The sequence below is a fragment of the Bos taurus genome, chromosome 23 (assembly GCF_002263795.3).
Source record: "Bos taurus isolate L1 Dominette 01449 registration number 42190680 breed Hereford chromosome 23, ARS-UCD2.0, whole genome shotgun sequence".
In the NCBI taxonomy this organism is placed as follows: Eukaryota; Metazoa; Chordata; class Mammalia; order Artiodactyla; family Bovidae; genus Bos; species Bos taurus.
The window spans coordinates 26,464,025-26,490,832 of NC_037350.1; the positions used below are offsets into that span (position 1 = coordinate 26,464,025).

General features: G+C 37.6%; 1 protein-coding gene across 9 annotated transcripts in view; it reads left to right on the forward strand.

Annotated features, from left to right (window-relative positions):
* Positions 1-26,808, forward strand: part of LOC104972343 (E3 ubiquitin-protein ligase TRIM38-like) — a 182,372-nt gene that overhangs the window by 38,160 nt on the left and 117,404 nt on the right. For 8 of the 9 annotated variants that reach the window (XR_009492558.1, XM_059880610.1, XM_059880614.1 and 5 more), the window contains 3 exons: positions 7,961-7,978; positions 8,198-8,263; positions 18,445-18,465. Coding sequence is in view for 8 of the 9 variants with exons in the window: in XM_059880610.1 (XP_059736593.1) it covers positions 7,961-7,978; positions 8,198-8,263; positions 18,445-18,465 (105 nt within the window). In the remaining variant the exon portion in view is untranslated. The remainder of the gene's footprint in view (positions 1-7,960; positions 7,979-8,197; positions 8,264-18,444; positions 18,466-26,808) is intronic. The other variant, XM_024984118.2, reaches the window with a different exon arrangement.

Genomic DNA, 26,808 nt, shown 5'->3' on the forward strand with positions numbered 1-26,808 from the left:
GTGGCTTTGTAGTAGAGCCTGAAGTCATGTAGGTTGATTCCTCCAGTTCCATTCTTCTTTCTCAAGATAGCTTTGGCTATTCGAGGTTTTTTGTATTTCCATACAAATTGTGAAATTATTTGTTCTAGCTCTGTGAAGAATACTGTTGGTAGCTTGATAGGGATTGCATTGAATCTATAGATTGCTTTGGGTAGTATACTCATTTTCACTATATTGATTCTTCCAATCCATGAACATGGTATATTTCTGCATTTATTAGTGTCCTCTTTGATTTCTTTCACCAGTGTTTTATAGTTTTCTATATATAGGTCTTTAGTTTCTTTAGGTAGATATATTTCTAAGTATTTTATTCTTTCCATTGCAATGGTGAATGGAATTGTTTCCTTAATTTCCTTTTCTGTTTTCTCATTATTGTTGTATAGGAATGCAAGGGATTTCTGTGTGTTGATTTTATATCCTGCAACTTTACTATAATCATTGATTAGTTCTAGTAATTTTTTGGTGGAGTCTTTAGGGTTTTCTATGTAAAAGATCATGTAATCTGCAAATAGTGAGAGTTTTACTTCTTCTTTTCCAATTTGGATTCCTTTTACTTCTTTTTCTGCTCTGATTGCTGTGGCCAAAACTTCACAAACTATGTTGAATAGTAATGGTGAAAGTGGGCACCCTTGTCTTGTTCCTGCCTTTAGGGGAAATGCTTTCAATTTTTCACCATTGAGGATAATGTTTGCTGTGGGTTTGTCATATATAGCTTTTATTATGTTGAGGTATGTTCCTTCTATTCCTGCTTTCTGGAGAGTTTTTATCATAAACGGGTGTTGAATTTTGTCAAGGGCTTTCTCTGCATCTATTGAGATAATCATATGGTTTTTATTTTTTAATTTGTTAATGTGGTGTATTACATTGATTGATTTGTGGATATTGAAGAATCCTTGCATCCCTGGGATAAAGCCCACTTGGTCATGGTGTATGATCTTTTTAATGTCTTGTTGGATTCTGATTGCTAGAATTTTGTTAAGGATTTTTGCATCTAAGTTCATCAGTGATATTGGCCTGTAGTTTTCTTTTTTTGTGGGATCTTTGTCAGGTTTTGGTATTAGGGTGATGGTGGCCTCATAGAATGACTTTGGAAGTTTACCTTCCTCTGCAATTTTCTGGAAGAGTTTGAGTAGGATAGGTGTTAGCTCCTTTCTAAATTTTTGGTAGAATTCGGCTGTAAAGCTGTCTGGACCTGGGCTTTTGTTTGCTGGAAGATTTCCGATTACAGTTTCAATTTCCGTGCTTGTGATGGGTCTGTTACGATTTTCCATTTCTTCCTGGTCCAGTTTTGGAAAGTTGTACTTTTCTAAGAATTTGTCCATTTCTTCCACGTTGTCCATTTTATTGGCATATAATTGTTGATAGTAGTCTCTTATGATCCTTTGTATTTCTGTGTTGTCTGTTGTGATCTCTCCATTTTCATTTCTAATTTTATTGATTTCATTTTTCTCCCTTTGTTTTTTGATGAGTCTGGCTAATGGTTTGTAATTTTATTTATCCTTTCAAAGAACCAGCTTTTGGCTTTGTTGATTTTTGCTATGGTCTCTTTTGTTTCTTTTGCATTTATTTCTGCCCTAATTTTTAAGATTTCTTTCCTTCTACTAACCCTGGGGTTCTTCATTTCTTCCTTTTCTAGTTGCTTTAGATGTAGAGTTAGGTTATTTATTTGACTTTTTTCTTGTTTCTTGAGGTATGCCTGTATTGCTATGAACTTTCCCCTTAGCACTGCTTTTACAGTGTCCCACAGGTTTTGGGTTGTTGTGTTTTCACTTTCATTCGTTTTTATGCAAATTTTTATTTCTTTATTGATTTCTTCTGTGATTTGTTGGTTATTCAGCAGCATGTTGTTCAGCCTCCATATGTTGGCATTTTAAATAGTTTTTCTTCTGTAATTGAGATCTAATCTTACTGCATTGTGGTCAGAAAAGATGCTTGGAATGATTTCTATTTTTTTGAATTTACCAAGGCTAGATTTATGGCCCAGGATGTGATCTATCCTGGAGAAGGTTCCGTGTGCGCTTGAGAAAAAGGTGAAATTCATTGTTTTGGGGTGAAATGTCCTATAGATATCAATTAGGTATAACTGGTCTATTGTATTGTTTAAAGTTTGTGTTTCCTTGTTAATTTTCTGTTTAGTTGATCTATCCATAGGTGTGAGTGGGGTATTGAAGTCTCCCACTATTATTGTGTTATAGTTAATTTCTCCTTTCATACTTGTTAGCATTTGTCTTACATATTGTGGTGCTCCCGCGTTGGTTGCATATATATTTATAATTGTTAAATCTTCTTCTTGGATTGATCCTTTGATCATTATGTAGTGACCATCTTTGTCTCTTTTCACAGCCTTTGTTTTAAAGTCTATTTTATCTGATATGAGTATTGCTACTCCTGCTTTCTTTTGGTCCCTATTTGCATGCAAAATCTTTTTCCAGCCCTTCACTCTCAGTCTGTATGTGTCCCCTGTTTTGAGGTGGGTCTCTTGTAGACAATATATGTAGGGGTCTTGTTTGTGTATCCATTCAGCCAGTCTTTGACTTTTGGTTGGGGCATTCAACTCATTTATGTTTAAGGTGATTATTGATAAGTATGATCCCATTGCCATTTACTTTATTGTTTTGGGTTCGAGTTTATACACCATTTTTGTGTTTCCTGTCTAGAGAATATCCTTTAGTATTTGTTGGAGAGCTGGTTTGGTGGTGCAGAATTCTCTCAGCTTTTGCTTGTCTGAAAAGCTTTTGATTTCGCCTTCATACTTGAATGAGATCCTTGCTGGGTACAATAATCTGGGCTGTAGGTTATTTTCTTTCATCATTTTAAGTATGTCTTGCCATTCCCTCCTGGCTTGAAGAGTTTCTATTGAAAGATCAGCTGTTATCCTTATGGGAATTCCCTTGTGTGTTATTTGTTGTTTTTCCCTTGCTGCTTTTAATATTTGTTCTTTGTGTTTGATCTTTGTTAATTTGATTAATATGTGTCTTGGGGTGTTTTGCCTTGGGTTTATCCTGTTTGGGACTCTCTGGGTTTCTTGGACTTGGGTGATTATTTCTTTCCCCATTTTAGGGAAGTTTTCCACTATTATCTCCTCAAGTATTTTCTCATGGTCTTTCTTTTTGTCTTCTTCTTCTGGGACTCCTATGATTCGAATGTTGTAGCGTTTAATATTGTCCTGGAGGTCTCTGAGATTGTCCTCATTTGCTTTAATTTGTTTTTCTTTTATCCTCTCTGATTCATTTATTTCTACCATTCTATCTTCTAATTCACTAATCCTATCTTCTGCCTCTGTTATTCTACTATTTGCTGCCTCCAGAGTGTTTTTAATTTCATTTATTGCATTATTCATTATATATTGACTCTTTTTTATTTCTTCTAGGTCCTTGTTAAATCTTTCTTGCATCTTCTCAATCCTTGTCTCCAGGCTATTCATCTGTGATTCCATTTTGATTTCAAGATTTTGGATCAATTTCACTATCATTATTCAGAATTCTTTATCAGGTAGATTTCCTATCTCTTCCTCTTTGGTTTGGTTTGGTGGGAATTTATCCTGTTCCTTTATCTGCTGGGTATTCCTCTGTCTCTTCATCTTGTTTAAATTGTTGAGTTTGGGGTGTCCTTTCTGTATTCTGGCAGTTTGTGGAGTTCTCTTTATTGTGGCTTTTCCTCACTGTGTGTGGATTTGTACAGGTGGCTGGTCAAGGTTTCTTGGTTAGGGAAGCTTGTGTCAGTATTCTGGTGGGTGGAGCTGTAATTCTTCTCTCTGGAGTGCAATGAAGTGTCCAGTAATGAGTTATGAGATGTCTATGGTTTTGGGGTGACTTTGGGCAGCCTGTATATCTTGGAGCTCAGGGCTGTGTTGCTTTGTTGCTGGAGAATTTATTTGGTATGTCTTGCCCTGGAACTTGTTGGCCCTTCTTTGGTGCTTGGTTTCAGTGTAGGTACGGAGGCGTTTGATGACCTCCTGTCAGTTAATGTTCCCTGGAGTCAGGAGTTCCCTGGAGTCAGGGTTTGGATTTAAGCCTCCTGCTTCCAGTTATCGGTCTTATTTTTACAGTAGTTTCAAAACTTCTCCTTCTATACAGCACCATTGATAAAACATCTACGTTAAAGATGAAAAGTTTCTCCACCATGAGGGTCACCCAGAGAGGTTCACAGCATTACATGGAGAAGAGAAGAGGGAGGAGGGAGTTAGAGGTGACCCGGATGAGATGAGGTGGAATCAATAGAGGAGAGTGTGGGCTAACCAGTAATCACTTCCTTGTGTGCACTCCACAACTGGACCACTCAGAGATGTTCACGGACTTATACAGAGAAGAGAAGAAGGAGGAAGGAGGCAGAGGTTTCCAGGAGGGTAAAAGGAGGGAATGAAAAGGAGAGAGACAGATCCAGCCAGTAATCAGTTCCCTAAGTGTTCTCCACCATCTGGAACACACAGAAATTCACAGAGTTGGGTAGAGTAGAGAGGGGTTAGGGAGGAGACACAGGCGACCTGGTGGAGGAAAAGGAGAGTCCAAAGGGGAAGAGAGCAGTCAAGCCAGTAATCTCGCTCCCTAGAGAAAAATGGGTATTGAAGATTGGGTCCTTAAAGGTACAAAATTGGTAACAAATACATAAAAGCAAAAATTAAAAATCTAGAGTAGAGTTTGGAATTTCAAAAATACAATGTTAAAGAAAAGAAGAAATAAAAGAAAGAGAGAAAAAACAAAACAAACAAACAAACAAAAAAAAAGTCACAAAAGTTACAAAGAAAATATAGGTATAAAATTGATAACAAATACCAAAAAGCAAAAGTTAAAAATCTAGAGTAGAGTTTGAAATTTCAAAAATACAATGTTAAAAAAAAAGAAAGAGAGAAAACACACACACACACACACACACACAATACGCAAAAATTATAAAGAAAATATAGGTACAAAATTGATAACAAATAACAAAAAGCATACATTAAAAATCTAGAGTTGAGTTTGAAATTTCAGGTATACAATGTTATATAAAAGAAGAAGAGAAAGAAAGAGAGAAAAAAAAAGTCACAAAAATTATAAAATATATATATATATATATGTACAAAATTGATAGCAAATACCAAAAAGCTAAAATTAAAAATCTAGAGTAGAGTTTGGAATTTCAAAAATACAATGTTAAAGAAAAGAAGGGGAAAAAAAGTCAAAATAATTATAAAAAATATATATATGAAGTTTGCTTTAAAAAAAATAGGGTCTTCTTTTTTTTGCAAAGTATTAGTAGGTTATAAAAGTGAAAATTAAAGGAATAATAGAGGACTTAAATTTTTTTTTTAATTAAAAAAAAAAAGAAAGAAAGAATGATCATAAAAATAGTAAAAATATATCTAGGACTTTCTCTGGTTTTGTTGTCGATATTGTGGGTTCAGTTCATTTTTGGCTAGTTCCTTGGTCCGACTTACATTTCTCAAGATCTATAGGCCCCTTCCTATGTAGACGTTACTAACCACAGGGTTTTAATCTATTGCCCGTAGCTTGCAAGGCGGTTCCCTCTGTTATAGCTTCTTCTGTTTGCTGGTCTCTTCAGGGTCTGGTTTCCACCCTGACACAAAGGGGACGGTGGAGGACACTTTTTTTTTTTTTTTTTTTTTAGGCTCACTTGTTCAGTCACGCTGTGGGGAGGGAGGGACGCTGCAAACAAATAACACTGGCGTGTGCTCGAAGTGCCTCAGCCACACTGGTTCTGTCCCCACTCATGGCACGTGTAGCCTCCCTGCCCACACTGCTCAGGCTCTAGGTTGCTCCGCCATGAACCATCCGTGGCCGGCCCTGGGCTGCTTGCACCTCCCAGGTCCAAGCCGCTCAGGTTCAGGCATTCGGGTAGTCCTCAGAGGCTCAGACTCGGTTGGGCCTGCGTTTTGTGCCCTTCCCAGGTCTGAGCAGCTCAGGTGTTTGGCGAGCGTGATTGCTGTGACTTATCGCCTCCCGGCCAATCAGTTACCTAGGTGTACAACTGGTGCACCTTCTCAGGCGGATGTTGACTGTCCAGACCCCCAAGAAGTCTTAGTTAGCATAGAAGCCTGCTTACAGTTTTATAGATAATGTCTCTCTGGGGCTGCGATTGCCCCCTTCCAGCTCTGGCTGCCTGTCACCAGAGGGGGATGGTCTGCAGCCAGCTATCTCTGTTCAGTCCTTTGTTCCGTGCATGGGCCTGGCGGTGTCTTAGGTTAGGGCTGGCTTTTCGCGTGGTAGATATCCCACAGTCTGGTTTGCTAGCCCAAATTATTTCGCTCAGATAGTGCTCGGGGTATTCAGGCCAGATCCTTACTCTAAGCGATGCAGGCCGCGCCACGCCTCCCTGACCAGCCCCCGCTTGCTAATAGCCTGTGCAGGCGTCTGCGCTGCTTCTCCTCTGGGCAAGTTACCATTGGGCTCGTAATCTGTGGGTTTTAATTGTTTACTTATTTTTCCTCCCTGTTATGTTGCCCTCTGTGCTTTAAGGCTCTGCACAGATTCGGCAGTGAGAAGGTTTCCTGGTGTTTGGGAACTTCTCTCTTTTTAAGACTCCCTTCCCGGGATGGAACTCCGTCCCTCCCTCTTTTGTCTCTTTTTTTGTCTTTTATATTTTTTCCTACCTCCTTTCGAAGAGTTGGGTTGCTTTTCTGGGTGCCTGATGTCCTCTGCCGGCATTCAGAAATTGTTTTGTGGAATTTACTCGGCGTTTAAATGTTCTTTTGATGAATTTGTGGGGGAGAAAGTGTTCTCCCTGCCCTACTCCTCCGCCATCTTAGCTCCTCCCCCTACTTGCTTTTTTTTTTAAACATATTTTCTTCTCTCTAAACATTAGGTCTTTTTTTTTTTCATTTCTTCCTTTTCTGTCTTCAGAGAATTGACTAGCTTTGGTTATAATTGTAGGGATAAGTGATAGCACGTTGATCACTACATTCTTTCAATTCTAAATAAATTTTCCTGCAAGTGAACACAGATGTAGAATCTCTGTGACATTTCAAATTCCAGGGATAATAGCTATGTGACTGACTTTGAGATAAAACTTAAGTGAGCAGATAACTCCACATTTCCTGAGCAAATTTTGTCTACTTTCTGCTCTTTAAAAGACTAGAGTTTCAGATGATATTCCTTGGCCAATGTGAGCCCTAAGCTTAACCTCACATTCATATTGACCACACGACCTAACTCTTCTTGGTATAGATGTGTTCTACCAAATATTGTATGCTTTTTTTTAATATAATTTCTAAATTATTAGGTCTACAAACTGCATATTTTCTCAATGTGTTTATGATAATGTCACCTGTTAACAAAATGTCACCTAATACCGTATCACTCAATAATGAAATGTTATGTTAATGAATTGAGAAGGAACTCGCCAGAAATTTAAAAGAGTTTATACCTGTGGCAGATTCATGTTAATGTATGGCAAAACCAATACAATATTGTAAAGTAATTAACCTCCAATTAAAATAAATTAATTTATATTTTAAAAAAATTTAAAAGAGGTTTTCATAGAACATTAAGTCAAAGCCTAAAGTTTTCCCTCAAGTATCCACTTGATGTTTTCATTTACATTTTGTTCCAGGGGAAATAGAACTTTCCAAACTGTCTCTTTACAGTTGTAGCAGGACAGAAGTGGTTTGTACTACAATAACCATATGTATCGTACTGTCTGATTTATGTTAGGAAAAGAACATGTTTCAAAGATAAACCTCAGAAGTATCATTTTGATGCTTTTATCCCATTAAGACACTACTTTTCCTGCTTAACACTGTAATCTTCTGGAAGAATAGCCCCTTGCCAAAATGGCTCTTCATCCACACTGTGTATTTGGTTTTGTTTTTGTGTTTTGCATTCATATCAAAATGAATTTAAATATGAATTTTGTAATACAGTTTCTTTCTTAGTGTGCCATTCCCATGATACTGACCTTAAAATTTCACTTTATTTTTCTATAGAAGTTCAAGATCAAAATGGTAAGTATTCCAAAACTTCTCAAAAACCTCTCTAACATGACTGATTTCTTGAGGCCCCATCTCTTAATCCAAATGCTTTCCATTGTATTGTGCTTGTCCTGTATGTCTGACTTTGTGTCTCCCAGTTGTATTATTTAAAAACTATCATTCTTGGAATAGTTTCTTGCAAAAGTGGTAATTCTTGCTTCACTGGCATTGAATGTTGTATTTTTCTTACAGGCACTGGATATAAATCACACGTGCTTCATTTAGGTGCAGATCAAAACAGAAATGTCCCAAATAAAGGTGATGTATTCCTTGCTTGACATAAATGTGATTAGAGGCACAGTTCATAATGAAGAGTAATCTCCAGAGTGCTTTTAAACTTGTAATTCAATATTTGTACCTAGTTATTGAGCAAAGCTACCTTGATTCCTCACATATATGTTAGTTTCCAAATACCCTATCATATCTTACAAAGTGAACAATGAATGCCTAACTAATGTCAAAAGTGATGAAAAACTTTTTTTCTTGAATAAAATTACCTTTTACTGAACCTCTGTAACTTCCTATTTTCTATATAGTCTTTATAATACAGGTTTTCAAAGTGGAAAAATATGAAACATTAAAAAAAAAAACCCAAATATAGATTCTCCATGACATCAAAAAATAAAAGATAAAAAGCATATAAACTTATAGTTATACTTAGTAATTAATGCTTCAGTGAGTATTCCATTTTACTTAGAAATGATCTAGTATTTAATGAATATCCATTAATTTATTCAATTTAATATCAGTCCAAGATTTTAAATTATCTAAAAATCTTGGAAGCTACCATTTAGCTGACATATTATAAAATATAATTAATGTTGAAATAAAGTTATTAGAATAGTGATTTAATTTGATTAAACACAAATTCACATTATTCAAAACCTTAAACAGTTAGTAGAAATAATGCTCAGTTCAGTTCAGTCACTCAGTCCTATCTGACTCTTTGCAAATTCAGCATGCCAGGCTTCCCTCTCCATCACCAACTACCAGAGCCTACTCAAACTCATGTCATCACATCAGTGACATGTCATCGCATCATGTTGTCGCATCTCATCCTCTGTCATCCCCTTCTCTTGCTATCTTCAATCTTTTCCAGCATCAGGGTCTTTTCAAATGAGTTGGTTCTTTGCATCAGGCAGCCAAAGTATTAGAGCTTCAGCTTCACCATCTGTCCTTCCAAGGAATATTCAGGACTGATTTCCTTCAGGATTTTCTTTTCTTTTTTATAATTTAAATTTATTTATTTTAATTAGAGGTAATTACTTTACAATATTGTATTGGTTTTGCCTTACATCAACATGATCCACCATGGGTTTAAATGTGTTCTCAATCCTGAACCCGCCTCCTACCTTCCTCCCCAATTCATCCCTCTGGGTCATCCCAGTGCACCAGCCCCAAGCATCCTGTATACTGCATTGAACGATTCATTCTTACATGATATTATACATGTTTCAATGCCATTCTCACAAATCATCCCCCCACCTTCTCCCACAGAGTCCAAAAGACTGTTCTATACATCTGTGTCTCTTTTGCTGTCTCATACACAGGGTTATCATTACCATCTTTCTAAATTCCATATATATGAGTTAGTATACTGTATTGGTGTTTTTCTTTCTGGCTTACTTCACTCTGTATAATAGGCTCCAGTTTCATCCACCTCAATAGAACTGATTCAAATGCATTCTTTTTAATGGCTGAGTAATACTCCATTGTGTATGTACCACTGCTTTCTTATCCATTCATCTGCTGATGGACATCTAGGTTGCTTCCATGTCCTGGCTATTATAAACAGTGCTGAGATGAACATTGAGGTACACGTGTCTCTTTCCTTTCTGGTTTCCTCAGTGTGTATGCCCAGCAGTGGGATTGCTGGGTCATAAGGCAGTTCTATTTCCAGTTTTTTAAGGAATCTCCACACTGTTCTCCATAGTGGCTGTACTAGTTTGCATTCCCACCAACAGTATAAAAGGGTTCCCTTTTCTCCACACCCTCTCCAGCATTAATTGCTTGTAGACTTTTGGATCGCAGCCATTCTGACTGACGTGAAATGGTACCTCATTGCGGTTTTGATTTGCATTTCTCTGATCATGACTGATGTTGAGAATCTTTTCATGTGTTTGTTAGCCATCTGCATGTCTTCTTTGGAGAAATGTCTATTTAGTTCTTTGGCCCATTTTTTGATTGGGTCGTTTATTTTTCTGTAATTGAGCTGTAGGCGTTGCTTGTATATTTTTGAGATTAGTTGTTTGTCATTTGCTTCATTTGCTATTATTTTCTCCCATTCTGAAGGCTGTCTTTTCACCTTGCTTACAGTTTCTTTTCTTGTGCAGAAGCTTTTAATTTTAATTGGATCCCATTTGTTTATTTTTGCTTTTATTTCCAATATTCTGGGAGGTGGGTCATAGAGGATCCTGCTGTGATGTATGTCGGAGAGTGTTTTGCCTATGTTCTCCTCTAAGAGTTTTATAGTTTCTGGTCTTACGTTTAGATCTTTAATCCATTTTGAGTTTATTTTTGTGTATGGTTTTAGAAAGTGGTCTAGTTTCATTCTTTTACAAGTGGTTGACCAGTTTTCCCAGAACCACTTGTTAAAGAGATTGTCTTTTCTCCACTGCATATTCTTGCTCCTTTGTCAAAGATAAGGTGTCCATAGGTGTGTGGGTTTATCTCTGGGCTTTCTATTTTGTTCCATTGATCTATATTTCTGTCTTCGTGCCAGTACCATACTGTCTTGATGACTGTGGCTTTGTAGTAGAGCCTGAAGTCAGGCAGGTTGATTCCTCCAGTTCCATTCTTTTTTCTCAAGATTGCTTTGGCTATGCGAGGTATTCTGTATTTCCATACAAATTGTGAAATTATTTGTTCTAGCTCTGTGAAAGATACCATTGGTAGCTTGATAGGGATTGCATTGAATCTATAAATTGCTTTGGGTAGTATACTCATTTTCACTATATTGATTCTTCCAATCCATGAACATGGTATACTTCTCCATCTATTAGTGTCCTCTTTGATTTCTTTCACCAGTGTTTTATAGTTTTCTATATATAGGTCTTTAGTTTATTTAGGTAGATATATTCCTAAGTACTTTATTATTTTTGTTGCAATGGTAAATGGGATTGTTTCCTTAATTTCTCTTTCTATTCTCTCATTATTGTTGTATAGGAATGCAAGGGATTTCTGTGTTCTGATTTTATATCCTGCAACTTTACTATATTCATTGATTAGCTCTAGTAATTTTCTGGTGGAATCTTTAGGGTTTTCTATGTAGAGGATCATGTCATCTGCAAATAGTGAGAGTTTTACTTCTTCTTTTCCAATCTGGATTCCTTTTATTTCTTTTTCTGCTCTGATTGCTGTGGCCAAAACTTCCAAAACTATGATGAATAGTAATGGTGAAATTACTATTGGTAATGGTGAAATGGTGGGCACCCTTGTCTTGTTCCTGACTTTAGAGGAAATGCTTTCAATTTTTCACCATTGAGGATAATGTTTACTGTGGATTTGTCATATATAGCTTGTATTATGTTGAGGTATGTTCCTTCTATTCCTGCTTTCTGGAGAGTTTTTATCATAAATGGATCTTGAATTTTGTCAAAGGCTTTCTCTGCATCTATTGAGATAATCATATGGTTTTTATTTTTCAATTTGTTAATGTGGTTTATTACATTGATTGATTTGCAGATATTAAAGAATCTTTGCATCCCTAGATAAAGCCCACTTGGTCATGGTGTATGATCTTTTTAATGTGTTGTTGGATTCTGATTGCTACAATTTTGTTAAGGATTTTTGCATCTAAGTTCATCAGTGATATTGGCCTGTAGTTTTCTTTTTTTGTGGGTTCCTTGTCGGGTTTTGGTATTAGGGTGATGGTGGCCTCATAGAATGACTTTGGAAGTTTACCTTCCTCTGCAATTTTCTGGAAGAGTTTGAGTAGGATAGGTGTTAGCTCCTTTCTAAATTTTTGGTAGAATTCAGCTGTTAAGCCGTCTGGACCTGGGCTTTTTTTTGCTGGAAGATTTCTGATTACAGTTTCAATTTCTGTGCTTGTGATGGGTCTGTTAAGATTTTCTATTTCTTCCTGCTTCAGTTTTGGAAAGTTGTACTTTTCTAAGAATTTGTCCATTTCTTCCACATTGTCTATTTTATTGGCATATAATTGCTAATAATAATCTTATGATGCTTTGTATTTGTGTGTTGTCTGTTATGATCTCTCCATTTTCATTTCTAATTTTATTGATTTGATTTTTTCCCTCTGTTTTTTGATGAGTCTGGCTAATGGTTTGCCAATTTTATTTATCTTTTCACAGAACCAGCTTTTGGCTTTGTTGATTTTTGCTATGGTCTCCTTTGTTTCTTTTGCCTTTGTTTCTGCCCTAATTTTAATATTTCTTTCCTTTTACTAACCCTGGGGTTCTTCATTTCTTCCTTTTCTAGCTGCTTTAGGTGTAGAGTTAAGTTATTTATTTGACTTGTTTCTTGTTTCTTGAGGTATGCCTGTATCACTATAAACTTCCCCTTAGCACTGCTTTTACAGTGTCCCACAGGTTTTGGGTTGTTGTGTTTTCATTTTCATTCATTTCTATGCATATTTTTATTTCTTTATTGATTTCTTCTGTGATTTGTTGGTTATTCAGCAGCGTGTTGTTCAGCCTCTACATGTTGGCATTTTTAATAGTTTTTCTTCTGTAATTGAGATCTAATCTTACTGCATTGTGGTCAGAAAAGATGCTTGGAATGATTTCAATTTTTTTGAATTTACCAAGGTTAGATTTATGGCCCAGGATGTGATCTATCCTGGAGAAGGTTCCGTGTGCGCTTGAGAAAAAGGTGAAATTCATTGTTTTTGGGTGAAATGTCCTATAGATATCAATTAGGGCTCGCTGGTCTATTTTATCATTTAAAGTTTGTGTTTCTTTGTTAGTTTTCTGTTTAGTTGATTTATCCATAGATGTGAGTAGGGTATTAAAGTCTCCCATTCTTATTGTGTTATTGTTAATTTCCCCTTTCATACTTGTTCAGATCAGATCAGATAAGATCAGTCACTCAGTCGTGTCTGACTCTCTGCGACCCCGTAAATCACAGCACGCCAGGCCTCCCTGTCCATCAGCAACTCCCGGAGTTCACTCAGACTCACGTCCATCCAGTCAGTGATGCCATCCAGCCATCTCATCCTCTGTTGTCCCCTTCTCCTCTTGCCCCCAATACCTCCCAGAATCAGAGTCTTTTCCAATGAGTCAACTCTTTGCATGAGGGGGCCAAAGTACTGGAGTTTCAGCTTTAGCATCATTTCTTCCAAAGAAATCCCAGGGCTGATCTCCTTCAGAATGGACTGGTTGGATCTCCTTGCAGTCCAAGGGACTCACAAGAGTCTTCTCCAACACCACAGTTCAAAAGCATCAATTCTTCGGTGCTCAGCCTTCTTCACAGTCCAACTCTTACATCCATACATGACCACTAGAAAAACCATGGCCTTGACTAGATGAACCTTTGTTGGCAAAGTAATGTCTCTGCTTTTGAATACGCTGTCTAGGTTGGTCATAACTTTCCTTCCAAGGAGTAAGCATCTTTTAATTTCATGGCTGCAGTCACCATCTGTAGTGATTTTGGAGCCCAGAAAAATAAAATCTGACACTGTTTCCCCTATTTCCCCATCTATTTCCCATGAAGTGATGGGACCGGATGCCATGATCTTCGTTTTCTGAATGTTGAGCTTTAAGCCAACTTTTTCAGTCTCCACTCTCACTTTCATCAAGGGGGTTTTTAGTTCCTCTTCACTTTCTGCCATAAGGGTGGTGTCATCTACGTATCTGAGGTTATTGATATTTCTCCTGGCAATCTTGATTCCAGCTTGTGTTTCTTCCAGTCCAGCGTTTCTCATGATGTACTCTGCATATAAGTTAAATAAGCAGGATGACAATATACAGCCTTGACGTACTCCTTTTCCTATTTGGAACCAGTCTGTTGTTCCATGTCCAGTTTTAACTGTTCCTTCCTACCTGCATACAAATTTCTCAAGAGGCAGATCAGGTGGTCTGGTATTCCCATCTCTTTCAGAATTTTCCATGTGTCTTATATATTGCAGTGCTCCTATGTTGGGTGCATATGTATTCATAATTGTTATATCTTCTTCTTGGATTGATCCTTTGATCATTATGTAGTGTCCTTCTTTGTCTCTTTTTATAGCCTTTGTTTTGAAGTCTATTTTATCTTATATGGGTATTGCAACTCCTGCTTTCTTTTGATCTCTATTTGCATGGAATATCTTTTTCCAGCCCTTCAGTTTCAGTCTGTATGTGTCCCCTGTTTTGAGGTGGGTCTCTTGTAGACAACATATATACGGGTCTTGTTTTTGTATCCATTCAGCCAGTCTTTGTCTTTTGGTTGGGGCATTCAACCCATTTACGTTTAAGGTAATTACTGATAAGTATGATCCCGTTGCCATTTACTTTATTGTTTTGGGTTCGAGTTTATACACCATTTTTGTGTTTCCTGTCTAGAGAATATCCTTTAGCATTTGTTGGAGAGCTGGTTTGGTGGTGCAGAATTCTCTCAGCTTTTGCTTGTCTGTAAAGCTTTTGATTTCTCCTTCATATTTGAATGAGATCCTTGCTGGGTACAGTAATCTGGGCTGTAGCTTATTTTCTTTCATCACTTTAAGTATGTCTTGCCATTCCCTCCTGGCTTGAAGAGTTTCTATTGAAAGATCAGCTGTTATCCTTATGGGAATTCCCTTGTGTGTTATTTGTTGTTTTTCCCTTGCTGCTTTTAATATTTGTTGTTTGTGTTTGATCTTTGTTAATTTGATTAATATGTGTCTTGTGGTGTTTCACCTTGGGTTTATCCTGTTTGGGACTCTGGTTTTCTTGGACTTGGATGATTATTTCCGTCCCCATTTTAGGGAAGTTTTCAACTATTATATAACTCCTCAAGTATTTTCTCATGGTCTTTCTTTTTGTCTTCTTCTTCTGGGACTCCTATGATTCGAATGTTGGAGCATTTAACACTGTCCTGGAGGTCTCTTTGATTGTCCTCATTTTTTTTAATCCGTTTTTCTTTTTCCTCTCTGATTCATTTATTTCTTCTATCTTCTACTTCACTAATCCTATCTTCTGCCTCCGTTATTCTACTATTTGCTGCCTCCAGAGTGTTTTTGATCTCATTTATTGCATTATTCATTATATATTGACTCTTTTTTATTTCTTCTAGGTCCTTGTTAAAGCTTTCTTGCATCTTTTCAATCCTTGTCTCCAGGCTATTTATCTGTGATTTCATTTTTATTTCAAGATTTTGGATCAATTTCACGATCATTATTCGGAATTCTTTATCAGGTAGATTCCCTATCTCTTCCTCTTTTGTTTGGTTTGGTGGGCATTTCTCCTGTTCCTTTATCTGCTGGGTATTCCTCTGTCTCTTCATCTTGTTTATATTGCTCAGTTTGGGGTGACCTTTCTGTATTCTGGCAGTTTGTGGAGTTCTCTTTATTATGGAGTTTCCTCGCTTTGGGTAGGGTTGTATCGGTGGCTTGTCAAGGTTTCTTGGCTAGGGAAGCTTGTGTTGGTGTTCTCGTGGGTGGAGCTGGACTTCTTCTCTCTGGAGTGCAATGAAATGTCTAGTAATGAGTTATGAGATATCAGTGGTTTGGAGTAACTTTGGGCAGCCTGTATATTGAAGCTCAGGGCTGTGTTCCTTTATTGCTGGAGAATTTTCATGGTAAGACTTGCTCTGGAACTTGTTGGCCCTTGGGTGATGCTTGGTTTCAGTGTAGGTATAGAGGCATTTGATGAGCTCCTATCATTTAATGTTCCCTGGATTCAGGAGTTCTATGATGTTCTCAGGATTTGGACTTAAGCCTCCTGCTTCTGGTTTTCAGTCTTATTTTTACAGTAGTCTCAAGACTTCTTCTTCTATACAGCACCATTGATAAAACATCTAAGTTAAAGATGAAAAGTTTCTCCACAGTGAGAACACCCAGAGAGGTTCACAGAGTTACATGGAGAAGAGAAGAGGGAGGAGGGAGTTAGAAGTGACCCGAATGAGATTAGGTGGAATCAAAAGAGGATAGAGCAAGCTAGCCAGTAATCACTTCCTTATGTGTGGTCCACAGTCTGGACCGCTCAGAGATGTTCATGTAGTTATACAGAGAAGAGAAGAGGCAGGAAGGAGACAGAGGTGGCCAGGAGGATAAAAGAGGGGAATGAAAAGGAGAGAGACAGATCCAGCCAGTAATCAGTTCCCTAAGTGTTCTCCACCATCTGGAACACACAGAGATTCAGAGTTGGGTAGACAAGAGAAGGGGGAGGTAGGAGACCAAGGCTACCTGGTGGAGAAAAAGGAGAGTCCAAATGGGAAGAGAGCAGTCAAGCCAGTAGTCTTGCTCCCAAGTAAAAATGGGTACTGAAGATTGGGTTCTTAAAGGTACAAAATTGATAACAAATACCAAAAAGCAAAGATTAAAATTCTAGAGTAGAGGTTGGATTTTCAAAAATACCATATTAAAGAAAAGTAGAAGAAGAAGAAAAAAGTCACAAAAGTTATTAATATATATGTATATGAAGTTTGCTTTAAAAAATAATCTTTTTTTTGAAAGTAATAGTTGGTTATAAAAATGAAAATTAAAGGAGTAATAGAGGACCTAAGAATTTTAAAAAGTTTAAAAAAAAGGAAAAGAATGATCATAAAAATAGTAAAAATATATAGGACTTTCTCTGGTGTTGTTCTGGGCAGTGTAGGGTCAGTTCATTTTCGAATAGTTCCTTGGTTCGGCTTTTATTTCTCAAGATCTATAGGCCCCTTTCTATGTAGTCGGTACTAACTACAGGGTTTTAATCTATTGCACCTGTCACTTCCAAGGCGGTTCCCTCGGTTTTAGCTTCTTCTGTTGCTGGTCTCTTCAGTGTCTGATTTCCACCCTGACACAAGAAGGGCGGTGGTGGACATTTTTTTCCTAGGCTCACTTGTTCAGTCACGCTGTGGGGAGGGAGGGACGCTGCAAACAAATAACACTGGCGTGTGCTCACAGTGTCTCAGCCACACTGGGCCTGCCCCCGCTCACGGTGCATGCAGCCTCCCTGCCCACACTGCTCAGACTCTAGGATGATCCACTGGAACCATCCGAGGCTGGCCCTGGGCTGCATGCACCTCCCAGGTCTAAGCCTCTCAGGTTCAGGCACTCGGGTAGTCCTCAGAGGCGCAGACTCTGTTGGCCCTGCATTTTGTGCCCTTCTCAGCTCCGACTAGCTTGGGTGATGTGGTGTTTGGCAAGCATGGTCACTGTGACTTATTACTTGCCTCTCCCGTCCCTGCCACTCAGTTTTCTGGGTGTACAACCAGTGCACCTTCTTGGGTGGATGATGACTGTCCAAAACCCCAAGAAGTCTTAGTTAGCAAAGAAGCCTGCTTGCAATTTGGTAGATAATGTCCCTCTGGGGCTGTGATTGCCCCCTTCTGGCTCTGGCTGCCTGAGGGGGATGGTCTGCAGCTAGCTAGTTCTGTTCAGCCCTTTGTTCTGTGTGCGGGCCTGGTGGTGTCTTAGGGCTTTTTGCATGGTAGATATCCCACAGTCTGGTTTGCTAGCCCAAATTAGTTCACTCTGATTACCCTCGGAGCATTCAGGCCCAATCCTTAATCTAAGCAATGTAGCCCGAGCCTCCCTGCCCAGCCCCAACTTGCTAGTAACAGATGCAGGCGTCTGCGCTACTTCTCCACTGGGGGAGTTACCGTTAGGCTCATAATCTGTGGGTTTTAATTATTTACTTATTTCCTTCCCTATTATGTTGCCCTCTGTGCTTCCAAGGCTTGCCACAGACTCAGCAGTGAGAGTGTTTCCTGGTGTTTGGAAACTTCTCTCTTTTTAAGACACCCTTCTTGGGACGTAGCTCTGTCCCTACCTCTTTTGTCTCTTTTTTTGTCTTTTATATTTTTCCTACCTCCTTTCGAAGATAATGGGCTGCTTTTCTGGGTGCCTGATGTCCTCTGCCGGCATTCAGAAGTTGTTTTGTGGAATTTACTCAGTGTTTAAATGTTCTTTTGATGAATTTGTGAGGGAGAAAGTGGTCTCCCCATTCTATTCCTCTGCCATCTTAGGACCGCCCCCTTAAAACTTTTTAAAAAGATAACTTCTAGGACTTATGTTCCTAAAATTCTATCTCAATATAGTAAATTGACTTAATTTTTGCCTGCCCTGAATCCAGGAGAATATATTTCACAAAAGGAGGGTTTCTCACTGTGAATATGTGAGCTTCTGGGTGTTGATATTCCTGTGAGCTTTTCTGTGTATATGAATGTTCTATATGAGTGTTTGGGGGGTATGCATGCGTGTGTGTGTGTTTCTGAACGCTAGTTAACTGAACTGTAAATGTAAGTTTTAGAATACAACAGAATTATTTTGTGTTTGTATCTTTCAATATTTACATGGATCTCTTAATTTTATTTTTCAGATATTTTAGGGAATAAAATTGGTAAGTATTTCTGACATTTTTCCCATAGGCATTTAAATGACTGTATCATTCCCTCACTTTCTATCTCTTTGGCATCCATTCTTTCATCCTTCCCCCCTTCCCCCTCCAATTGTTTATATATGGACTACTTTCATATAAATTTCTTTCATCTGTTTTTCCCTAGTTTCACTTTTTCCCATTCCTTGCTTTTCATTATATACCTAGTCTTGTCTATAAACTTCAGTGTTTTCCTTTTTATGTCTCCTGACAGTTGTCTTGATTTGATTCTAATTTTTGTAGGGATGAGGGATATAAGGCTGATCATCACATCATTCCCATGCAATAGATGTTTTCATGTAAATGACCACTGATGTCAAATCATTGTGACCTTTCAAGTTCAAGGGACAATAACTATATGATTGATACTGACCCAAAACTTAAGTGAACAGAAAACTCCATATTTGTTGAGTAAACTACTCCACCTTCTGCTCTTTCAAAGACTATTGATTCAGTGACATTCCTTGAAACATGTGAGCTCTAAACCTACTCTCCCATTACCCTTGATCTTATTATCCAGTTGTTTCTAGGTATACAAATGCTTTATCTAATAAAGGAGCCCCATAGTATTGTGCGGCCTCTTTTACCTCAAAATTTCTTTTGGGTCAAAATACAAATTTAAAAGATTTATTCAGAAAACACTAATTCAAACATTAAATGTTTATCTCCTTTATTCTCTTGATGTTTTCCATTTACATCTTTGTTTCAGAGGAAATAGAACTTAGTAGTATAGTAGAAGGCTAAAACTGGTTACTGATCCATTAGCCCATGTGTACAAAAGTCCATTTATATTTCCTCACCATTTTTTAAATTTGTTGCTTGTATATCAATTCACACTAATTTTCTTTTCTGAGAAAGGTAGAAGTGACAACACAAACACAAGGATCTGATACTGTTTAGCAGAACTTATAATTTAACTCCCCTGATGGGTCCATTTCCAATCCTGCACAATGGAATATATGAAATGAAAATGGTTACTTCTCATTAGTATGGTGGACTTTGAAATTTTTGGTTTTAATTGTAATAATTGGTGGTCCATTTGAACCCAAAAGCAAAAGAAGGAAGTGTTTCCAGTTTCTGATCTGATCCCTTCCTGACTTTGTACTCTTAATTTGAATGAATGAATTTCTTTTCCTTTGTTGATCGATAGTGTGAAGAAGGAAAACACATGACTCATAATGTATTTCACTATGAACCTCGCATGGTTTCATCTGTGTTTTTACACCTTTTTCTTCAATAATCAATTTCCATGTTCCCAAGCACCATCATACAAATGACTTACAAGATGTGTCTTTATTTACTCTCCCCAAATTTTGTGTGTCTTCTGATTTGGCATTCCATTTTCCCCATTAATACTTCCGTGATTTTTTTTATTTTGATACAATCTAGGCAGACATTTCTTTTGTGTCCACTAAATGTTTGTATTGGCATATTTCAAGATTTACCAGTTTTAAGTTTCTGAAGTGTGAGTTTTCTCCAGTATATACTCAGTCTTTTGTTGTACAAACCTTTCACCATCATTTAGTATTTGCATACTTTTCCTCAAGTATTTTCATACTTGACTCATAATGAAAGACCTGCCTCACTTAGGCTTTAGCTAAAATAAAAATTTACATTACAATAGTTTATATATTCACTTATTTACAAACATGTGAATAGAATCATCCAGGCTACAAACCCTGTATTTCCTTGACAACACTGGTTCAAGATATTAAACAATGCTCATGGCTCTTAGCATTTTAGATATCACAATAATTGATTTAACCCTATCAAGTAGCAGCCAAATAAATTTATAGAGTTAATAAACTGAATAATTGTGCATCAGACTATCAACATAAATAAAATACAGTTTGAAAGGTCAACTTCAGTACGAGTATTTTAATAATTTTCTCCAATTAAGACAATACTTTTATTTTTACCTCTATTCTATTTTGGGAGAATACTATATTTAAAAAATGAGCTGTCACACACAGTCCACAGTGTGTGTTTATGTTTTGTGTCTATATTCTCTGATAGTTATAATTTTAAATATGTATCAATATTTGCCATAAATTTGTTTTCTTTTTTTTTTTCTAATTTTATTTTATTTTTAAACTTTACATAATTGTATTAGTTTTGCCAAATATCAAAATGAATCCGCCACAGGTATACATGTGGTCCCCATCCCGAACCCTCCTCCCTCCTCCCTCACCATACCATCCCTCTGGGCCGTCCCAGTGCACCAGCCCCAAGCATCCAGCATCGTGCATCGAACCTGGACTGGCAACTCGTTTCCTACATGATATTTTACATGTTTCATTGCCATTCTCCCAAATCTTCCCACCCTCTCCCTCTCCCACAGAGTCCATAAGACTGTTCTATACATCAGTGTCTCTTTTGCTGTCTCGTACACCGGGTTATTGTTACCATCTTTCTAAATTCCATATATATGCGTTAGTATACTGTATTGATGTTTTTCCTTCTGGCTTACTTCACTCTGTGTAATAGGCTCCAGTTTCATCCACCTCATTAGAACTGATTCAAATGTATTCTTTTTAATGGCTGAGTAATACTCCATTGTGTATATGTACCACTGCTTTCTTATCCATTCATCTGCTGATGGACATCTAGGTTGCTTCCATGTCCTGGCTATTATAAACAGTGCTGCGATGAACATTGGGGTACACGTGTCTCTTTCCCTTCTGGTTTCCTCAGTGTGTATGCCCAGCAGTGGGATTGCTGGATCATAAGGCAGTTCTATTTCCAGTTTTTTAAGGAATCTCCACACTGTTCTCCATAGTGGCTGTACTAGTTTGCATTCCCACCAACAGTGTAAGAGGGTTCCCTTTTCTCCACACCCTCTCCAGCATTTATTATTTGTAGACTTTTGGATCACAGCCATTCTGACTGGTGTGAAATGGTACCTCATAGTGGTTTTGATTTGCATTTCTCTGATAATGAGTGATGTTGAGCATCTTTTCATGTGTTTGTTAGCCATCTGTATGTCTTCTTTGGAGAAATGTCTTTTTAGATCTTTGGCCCATTTTTTGATTGGGTCATTTCTTTTTCTGGAGTTGAGCTGGAGGAGTTGCTTGTATATTTTTGAGATTAGTTGTTTGTCGGTTGCTTCATTTGCTATTATTTTCTCCCATTCTGAAGGCTGTCTTTTCACCTTGCTAATAGTTTCCTTTGATGTGCAGAAGCTTTTAAGGTTAATTAGGTCCCATTTGTTTATTTTTGCTTTTATTTCCCATATTCTGGGAGGTGGGTCATAGAGGATCCTGCTGTGATGTATGTCGGAGAGTGTTTTGCCTATGTTCTCCTCTAGGAGTTTTATAGTTTCTGGTCTTACGGTTAGATCTTTAATCCATTTTGAGTTTATTTTTGTGTATGGTGTTAGAAAGTGGTCTAGTTTCATTCTTTTACAAGTGGTTGACCAGATTTCCCAGCACCACTTGTTAAAGAGATTGTCTTTAATCCATTGTATATTCTTGCCTCCTTTGTCAAAGATAAGGTGTCCATATGTGTGTTGATTTATCTCTGGGCTATCTATTTTATTCCATTGATCAATATTTTTGTCTTTGTGCCAGTACCATACTGTCTTGATAATTGTGGCTTTGTAGTAGAGCCTGAAGTCAGGTAGGTTGATTCTTCCAGTTCCATTTTTCTTTCTCAAGATCGCTTTGGCTATTCGAGGTTTTTTGTATTTCCATACAAATTGTGAAATTATTTGTTCTAGCTCTGTGAAGTGTTGGTAGCTTTATAGGGATTGCGTTGAATCTATAAATTGCTTTGGGTAGTATACTCATTTTCACTATATTGATTCTTCCAATCCATGAACATGGTATATTTCTCCATCTATTAGTGTCCTCTTTGATTTCTTTCACCAGTGTTTTATAGTTTTCTATATATAGGTCTTTAGTTTCTTTAGGTAGATATATTCCTAAGTATTTTATTCTTTTCGTTGCAATGGTGAATGGAATTGTTTCCTTAATTTCTCTTTCTGTTTTCTCATTATTAGTGTATAGGAATGCAAGGGATTTCTGTGTGTTGATTTTATATCCTGCAACTTTACTATAGTCATTGATTAGTTCTAGTAATTTTCTGGTGGAATCTTTAGGGTTTTCTATGTAGAGGATCATGTCATCTGCAAATAGTGAGAGTTTTACTTCTTCTTTTCCAATTTGGATTCCTTTTACTTCTTTTTCTGCTCTGATTGCTGTGGCCAAAACTTCCAAAACTATGATGAATAGTAATGGTGAAAGTGGGCACCCTTGTCTTGTTCCTGACTTTAGAGGAAATGCTTTCAATTTTTCACCATTGAGGATAATGTTTGCTGTGGGTTTGTCATATATAGCTTTTATTATGTTGAGGTATGTTCCTTCTATTCCTGCTTTCTGGAGAGTTTTTATCATAAATGGGTGTTGAATTTTGTCAAAGGCTTTCTCTGCATCTATTGAGATAATCATATGGTTTTTATTTTTCAATTTGTTAATGTGGTGTATTACATTGATTGATTTGCGGATATTGAAGAATCCTTGCATCCCTGGGATAAAGCCCACTTGGTCATGGTGTATGATCTTTTTAATGTGTTGCTGGATTCTGGTTGCTAGAATTTTGTTAAGGATTTTTGCATCTATGTTCATCAGTGATATTGGCCTGTAGTTTTCTTTTTTTGTGGGATCTTTGTCAGGTTTTGGTATTAGGGTGATGGTGGCCTCATAGAATGAGTTTGGAAGTTTACCTTCCTCTGCAATTTTCTGGAAGAGTTTGAGCAGGATAGGTGTTAGCTCTTCTCTAAAGTTTTGGTAGAATTCAGCTGTGAAGCCGTCTGGACCGGGGCTTTTGTTTGCTGGAAGATTTTTGATTACAGTTTCAATTTCCATGCTTGTGATGGGTCTGTTAAGATTTTCTATTTCTTCCTGGTCCAGTTTTGGAAAGTTGTACTTTTCTAAGAATTTGTCCATTTCTTCCACGTTGTCCATTTTATTGGCATATAATTGTTGATAGTAGTCTCTTATGATCCTTTGTATTTCTGTGTTGTCTGTTGTGATCTCTCCATTTTCGTTTCTAATATTATGGATTTGATTTTTCTCCCTTTGTTTCTTGATGAGTCTGGCTAATGGTTTGTCAATTTTATTTATCCTTTCAAAGAACCAGCTTTTGGTTTTGTTGATTTTTGCTATGGTCTCTTTTGTTTCTTTTGCATTTATTTCTGCTCTAATTTTTAAGATTTCTTTCCTTCTACTAACCCTGGGGTTCTTCATTTCTTCCTTTTCTAGTTGCTTTAGGTGTAGAGTTAGGTTATTTATTTGACTTTTTTCTTGTTTCTTGAGGTGTGCCTGTATTGCTATGAACTTTCCCCTTAGGACTGCTTTTACCGTGTCCCACAGGTTTTGGGTTGTTGTGTTTTCATTTTCATTCGTTTCTATGCAAATTTTGATTTCTTTTTTGATTTCTTCTGTGATTTGTTGGTTATTCAGCAGCGTGTTGTTCAGCCTCCATATGTTGGAATTTTTAATAGTTTTTCTCCTGTAATTGAGATCTAATCTTACTGCATTGTGGTCAGAAAAAATGCTTGGAATGATTTCTATTTTTTTGAATTTACCAAGGCTAGATTTATGGCCCAGGATGTGATCTATCCTGGAGAAGGTTCCATGTGCGCTTGAGAAAAAGGTGAAATTCATTGTTTTGGGATGAAATGACCTATAGATATCAATTAGGTCTAACTGGTCTATTGTATCATTTAAAGTTTGTGTTTCCTTGTTAATTTTCTGTTTAGTTGATCTATCCATAGGTGTGAGTGGGGTATTAAAGTCTCCCACTATTATTGTGTTATTGTTAATTTCTCCTTTCATACTTGTTAGCATTTGTCTTACGTACTGTGGCGATCCCGTGTTGGGTGCACATATATTTATAATTGTTATATCTTCTTCTTGGATTGATCCTTTGATCATTATGTAGTGACCTTCTTTGTCTCTTTTCACAGCCTTTGTTTTGAAGTCTATTTTATCTGATATGAGTATTGCTACTCCTGCTTTCTTTTGGTCCCTATTTGCATGCAAAATCTTTTTCCAGCCCTTCACTTTCAGTCTGTATGTGTCCCCTGTTTTGAGGTGGGTCTCTTGTAGACAACATATGTAGGGGTCTTGTTTTTGTACCCATTCAGCCAGTCTTTGTCTTTTGGTTGGGGCATTCAACCCATTTACGTTTAACGTAATTACTGATAAGTATGATCCCGTTGCCATTTACTTTATTGTTTTGGGTTCGAGTTTATACACCATTTTTGTGTTTCCTGTCTAGAGAATATCCTTTAGTATTTGTTGGAGAGCTGGTTTGGTGGTGCAGAATTCTCTCAGCTTTTGCTTGTCTGAAAAGCTTTTGATTTCGCCTTCATACTTGAATGAGATCCTTGCTGGGTACAATAATCTGGGCTGTAGGTTATTTTCTTTCATCATTTTAAGTATGTCTTGCCATTCCCTCCTGGCTTGAAGAGTTTCTATTGAAAGATCAGCTGTTATCCTTATGGGAATTCCCTTGTGTGTTATTTGTTGTTTTTCCCTTGCTGCTTTTAATATTTGTTCTTTGTGTTTGATCTTTGTTAATTTGATTAATATGTGTCTTGGGGTGTTTTGCCTTGGGTTTATCCTGTTTGGGACTCTCTGGGTTTCTTGGACTTGGGTGATTATTTCCTTCCCCATTTTAGGGAAGTTTTCCACTATTATCTCCTCAAGTATTTTCTCATGGTCTTTCTTTTTGTCTTCTTCTTCTGGAACCCCTATGATTCGAATGTTGTAGCGTTTAATATTGTCCTGGAGGTCTCTGAGATTGTCCTCATTTCTTTTAATTCGTTTTTCTTTTATCCTCTCTGATTCATTTATTTCTACCATTCTATCTTCTAATTCACTAATCCTATCTTCTGCCTGTTATTCTACTATTTGTTGCCTCCAGAGTGTTTTTAATTTCATTTATTGCATTATTCATTATATATTGACTCTTTTTTATTTCTTCTAGGTCCTTGTTAAACCTTTCTTGCATCTTCTCAATCTCTGTCTCCAGGCTATTTATCTGTGATTCCATTTTAATTTCAAGATTTTGGATCAATTTCACTATCATTATTTGGAATTCTTTATCAGGTAGATTCCCTATCTCTTCCTCTTTGGTTTGGTTTGGTGGGCATTTATCCTGTTCCTTTATCTGCTGGGCATTCCTCTGTCTCTTCATCTTGTTTAAATTGCTGAGTTTGGGGTGTCCTTTCTGTATTCTGGCAGTTTGTGGAGTTCTCTTTATTGTGGCGTTTCCTCACTGTGTGTGGGTTTGTTCAGGTGGCTTGTCAAGGTTTCCTGGTTAGGGAAGCTTGTGTCGGTGTTCTGGTGGGTGGAGCTGTATTTCTTCTCTCTGGAGTGCAATGAAATGTCCAGTAATGAGTTATGAGATGTCTATAGTTTTGGGGTGACTTTGGGCAGCCTGTATCTTGAAGCTCAGGGCTGTGTTCCTTTGTTTCTGGAGAATTTGCTTGGTATGTCTTGCCCTGGAACTTATTGGCCCTTGTGTGGTGCTTGGTTTCAGTGTCGGTATGGAGGCATTTGATGAGCTCCTGTCAATTAATGTTCCTTGGAGTCAGGAGTTCCCTGGAGTCAGGGTTTGGACTTAAGTCTCTTGCTTCCGGTTATCGGTCTATTTTTACAGTAGTTTCAAAACTTCTCCTTCTATACAGCACCATTGATAAAACATCTACATTAAAGATGAAAAGTTTCTCTACAGTGAGGGTCACTCAGAGAGGTTCACAGAGTTACATGGAGAAGAGAAGAGGGAGGAGGGAGTTAGAGGTGACCCAAATGAGATGAGGTGAATCAATAGTGGAGAGAGTGGGCTAGCCAGTAGTCACTTCCTTATGTGCACTCCACAACTGGACCACTCAGAGATGTTCACGGGGTTATACAGAGAAGAGAAGAAGGAGGAAGGTAACAGAGGTGGCCAGAAGGATAAAAGGGGGAATGAAAAGGAGGGAGACAGATCCAGCCAGTAATCAGTTCCCTAAGTGTTCTCCACCGTCTGGAACACACAGAAATTCACAGAGTTGGGTAGAGTAGAGAGGGGTTAGGGAGGAGACACAGGCGACCTGGTGGAGAAAAAGGAGAGTCCAAAGGGAGAGAGAGCAGTCAAGCCAGTAATCTCGCTCCCTAGTGAAAAATGGGTCCTGAAGATTGGGTCCTTAAAGGTACAAAATTGGTAACAAATACATAAAAGCAAAAATTAAAAATCTAGAGTAGAGTTTGGAATTTCAAAAATACAATGTTAAAGAAAAGAAGAAGGAAAAGAAAGAGA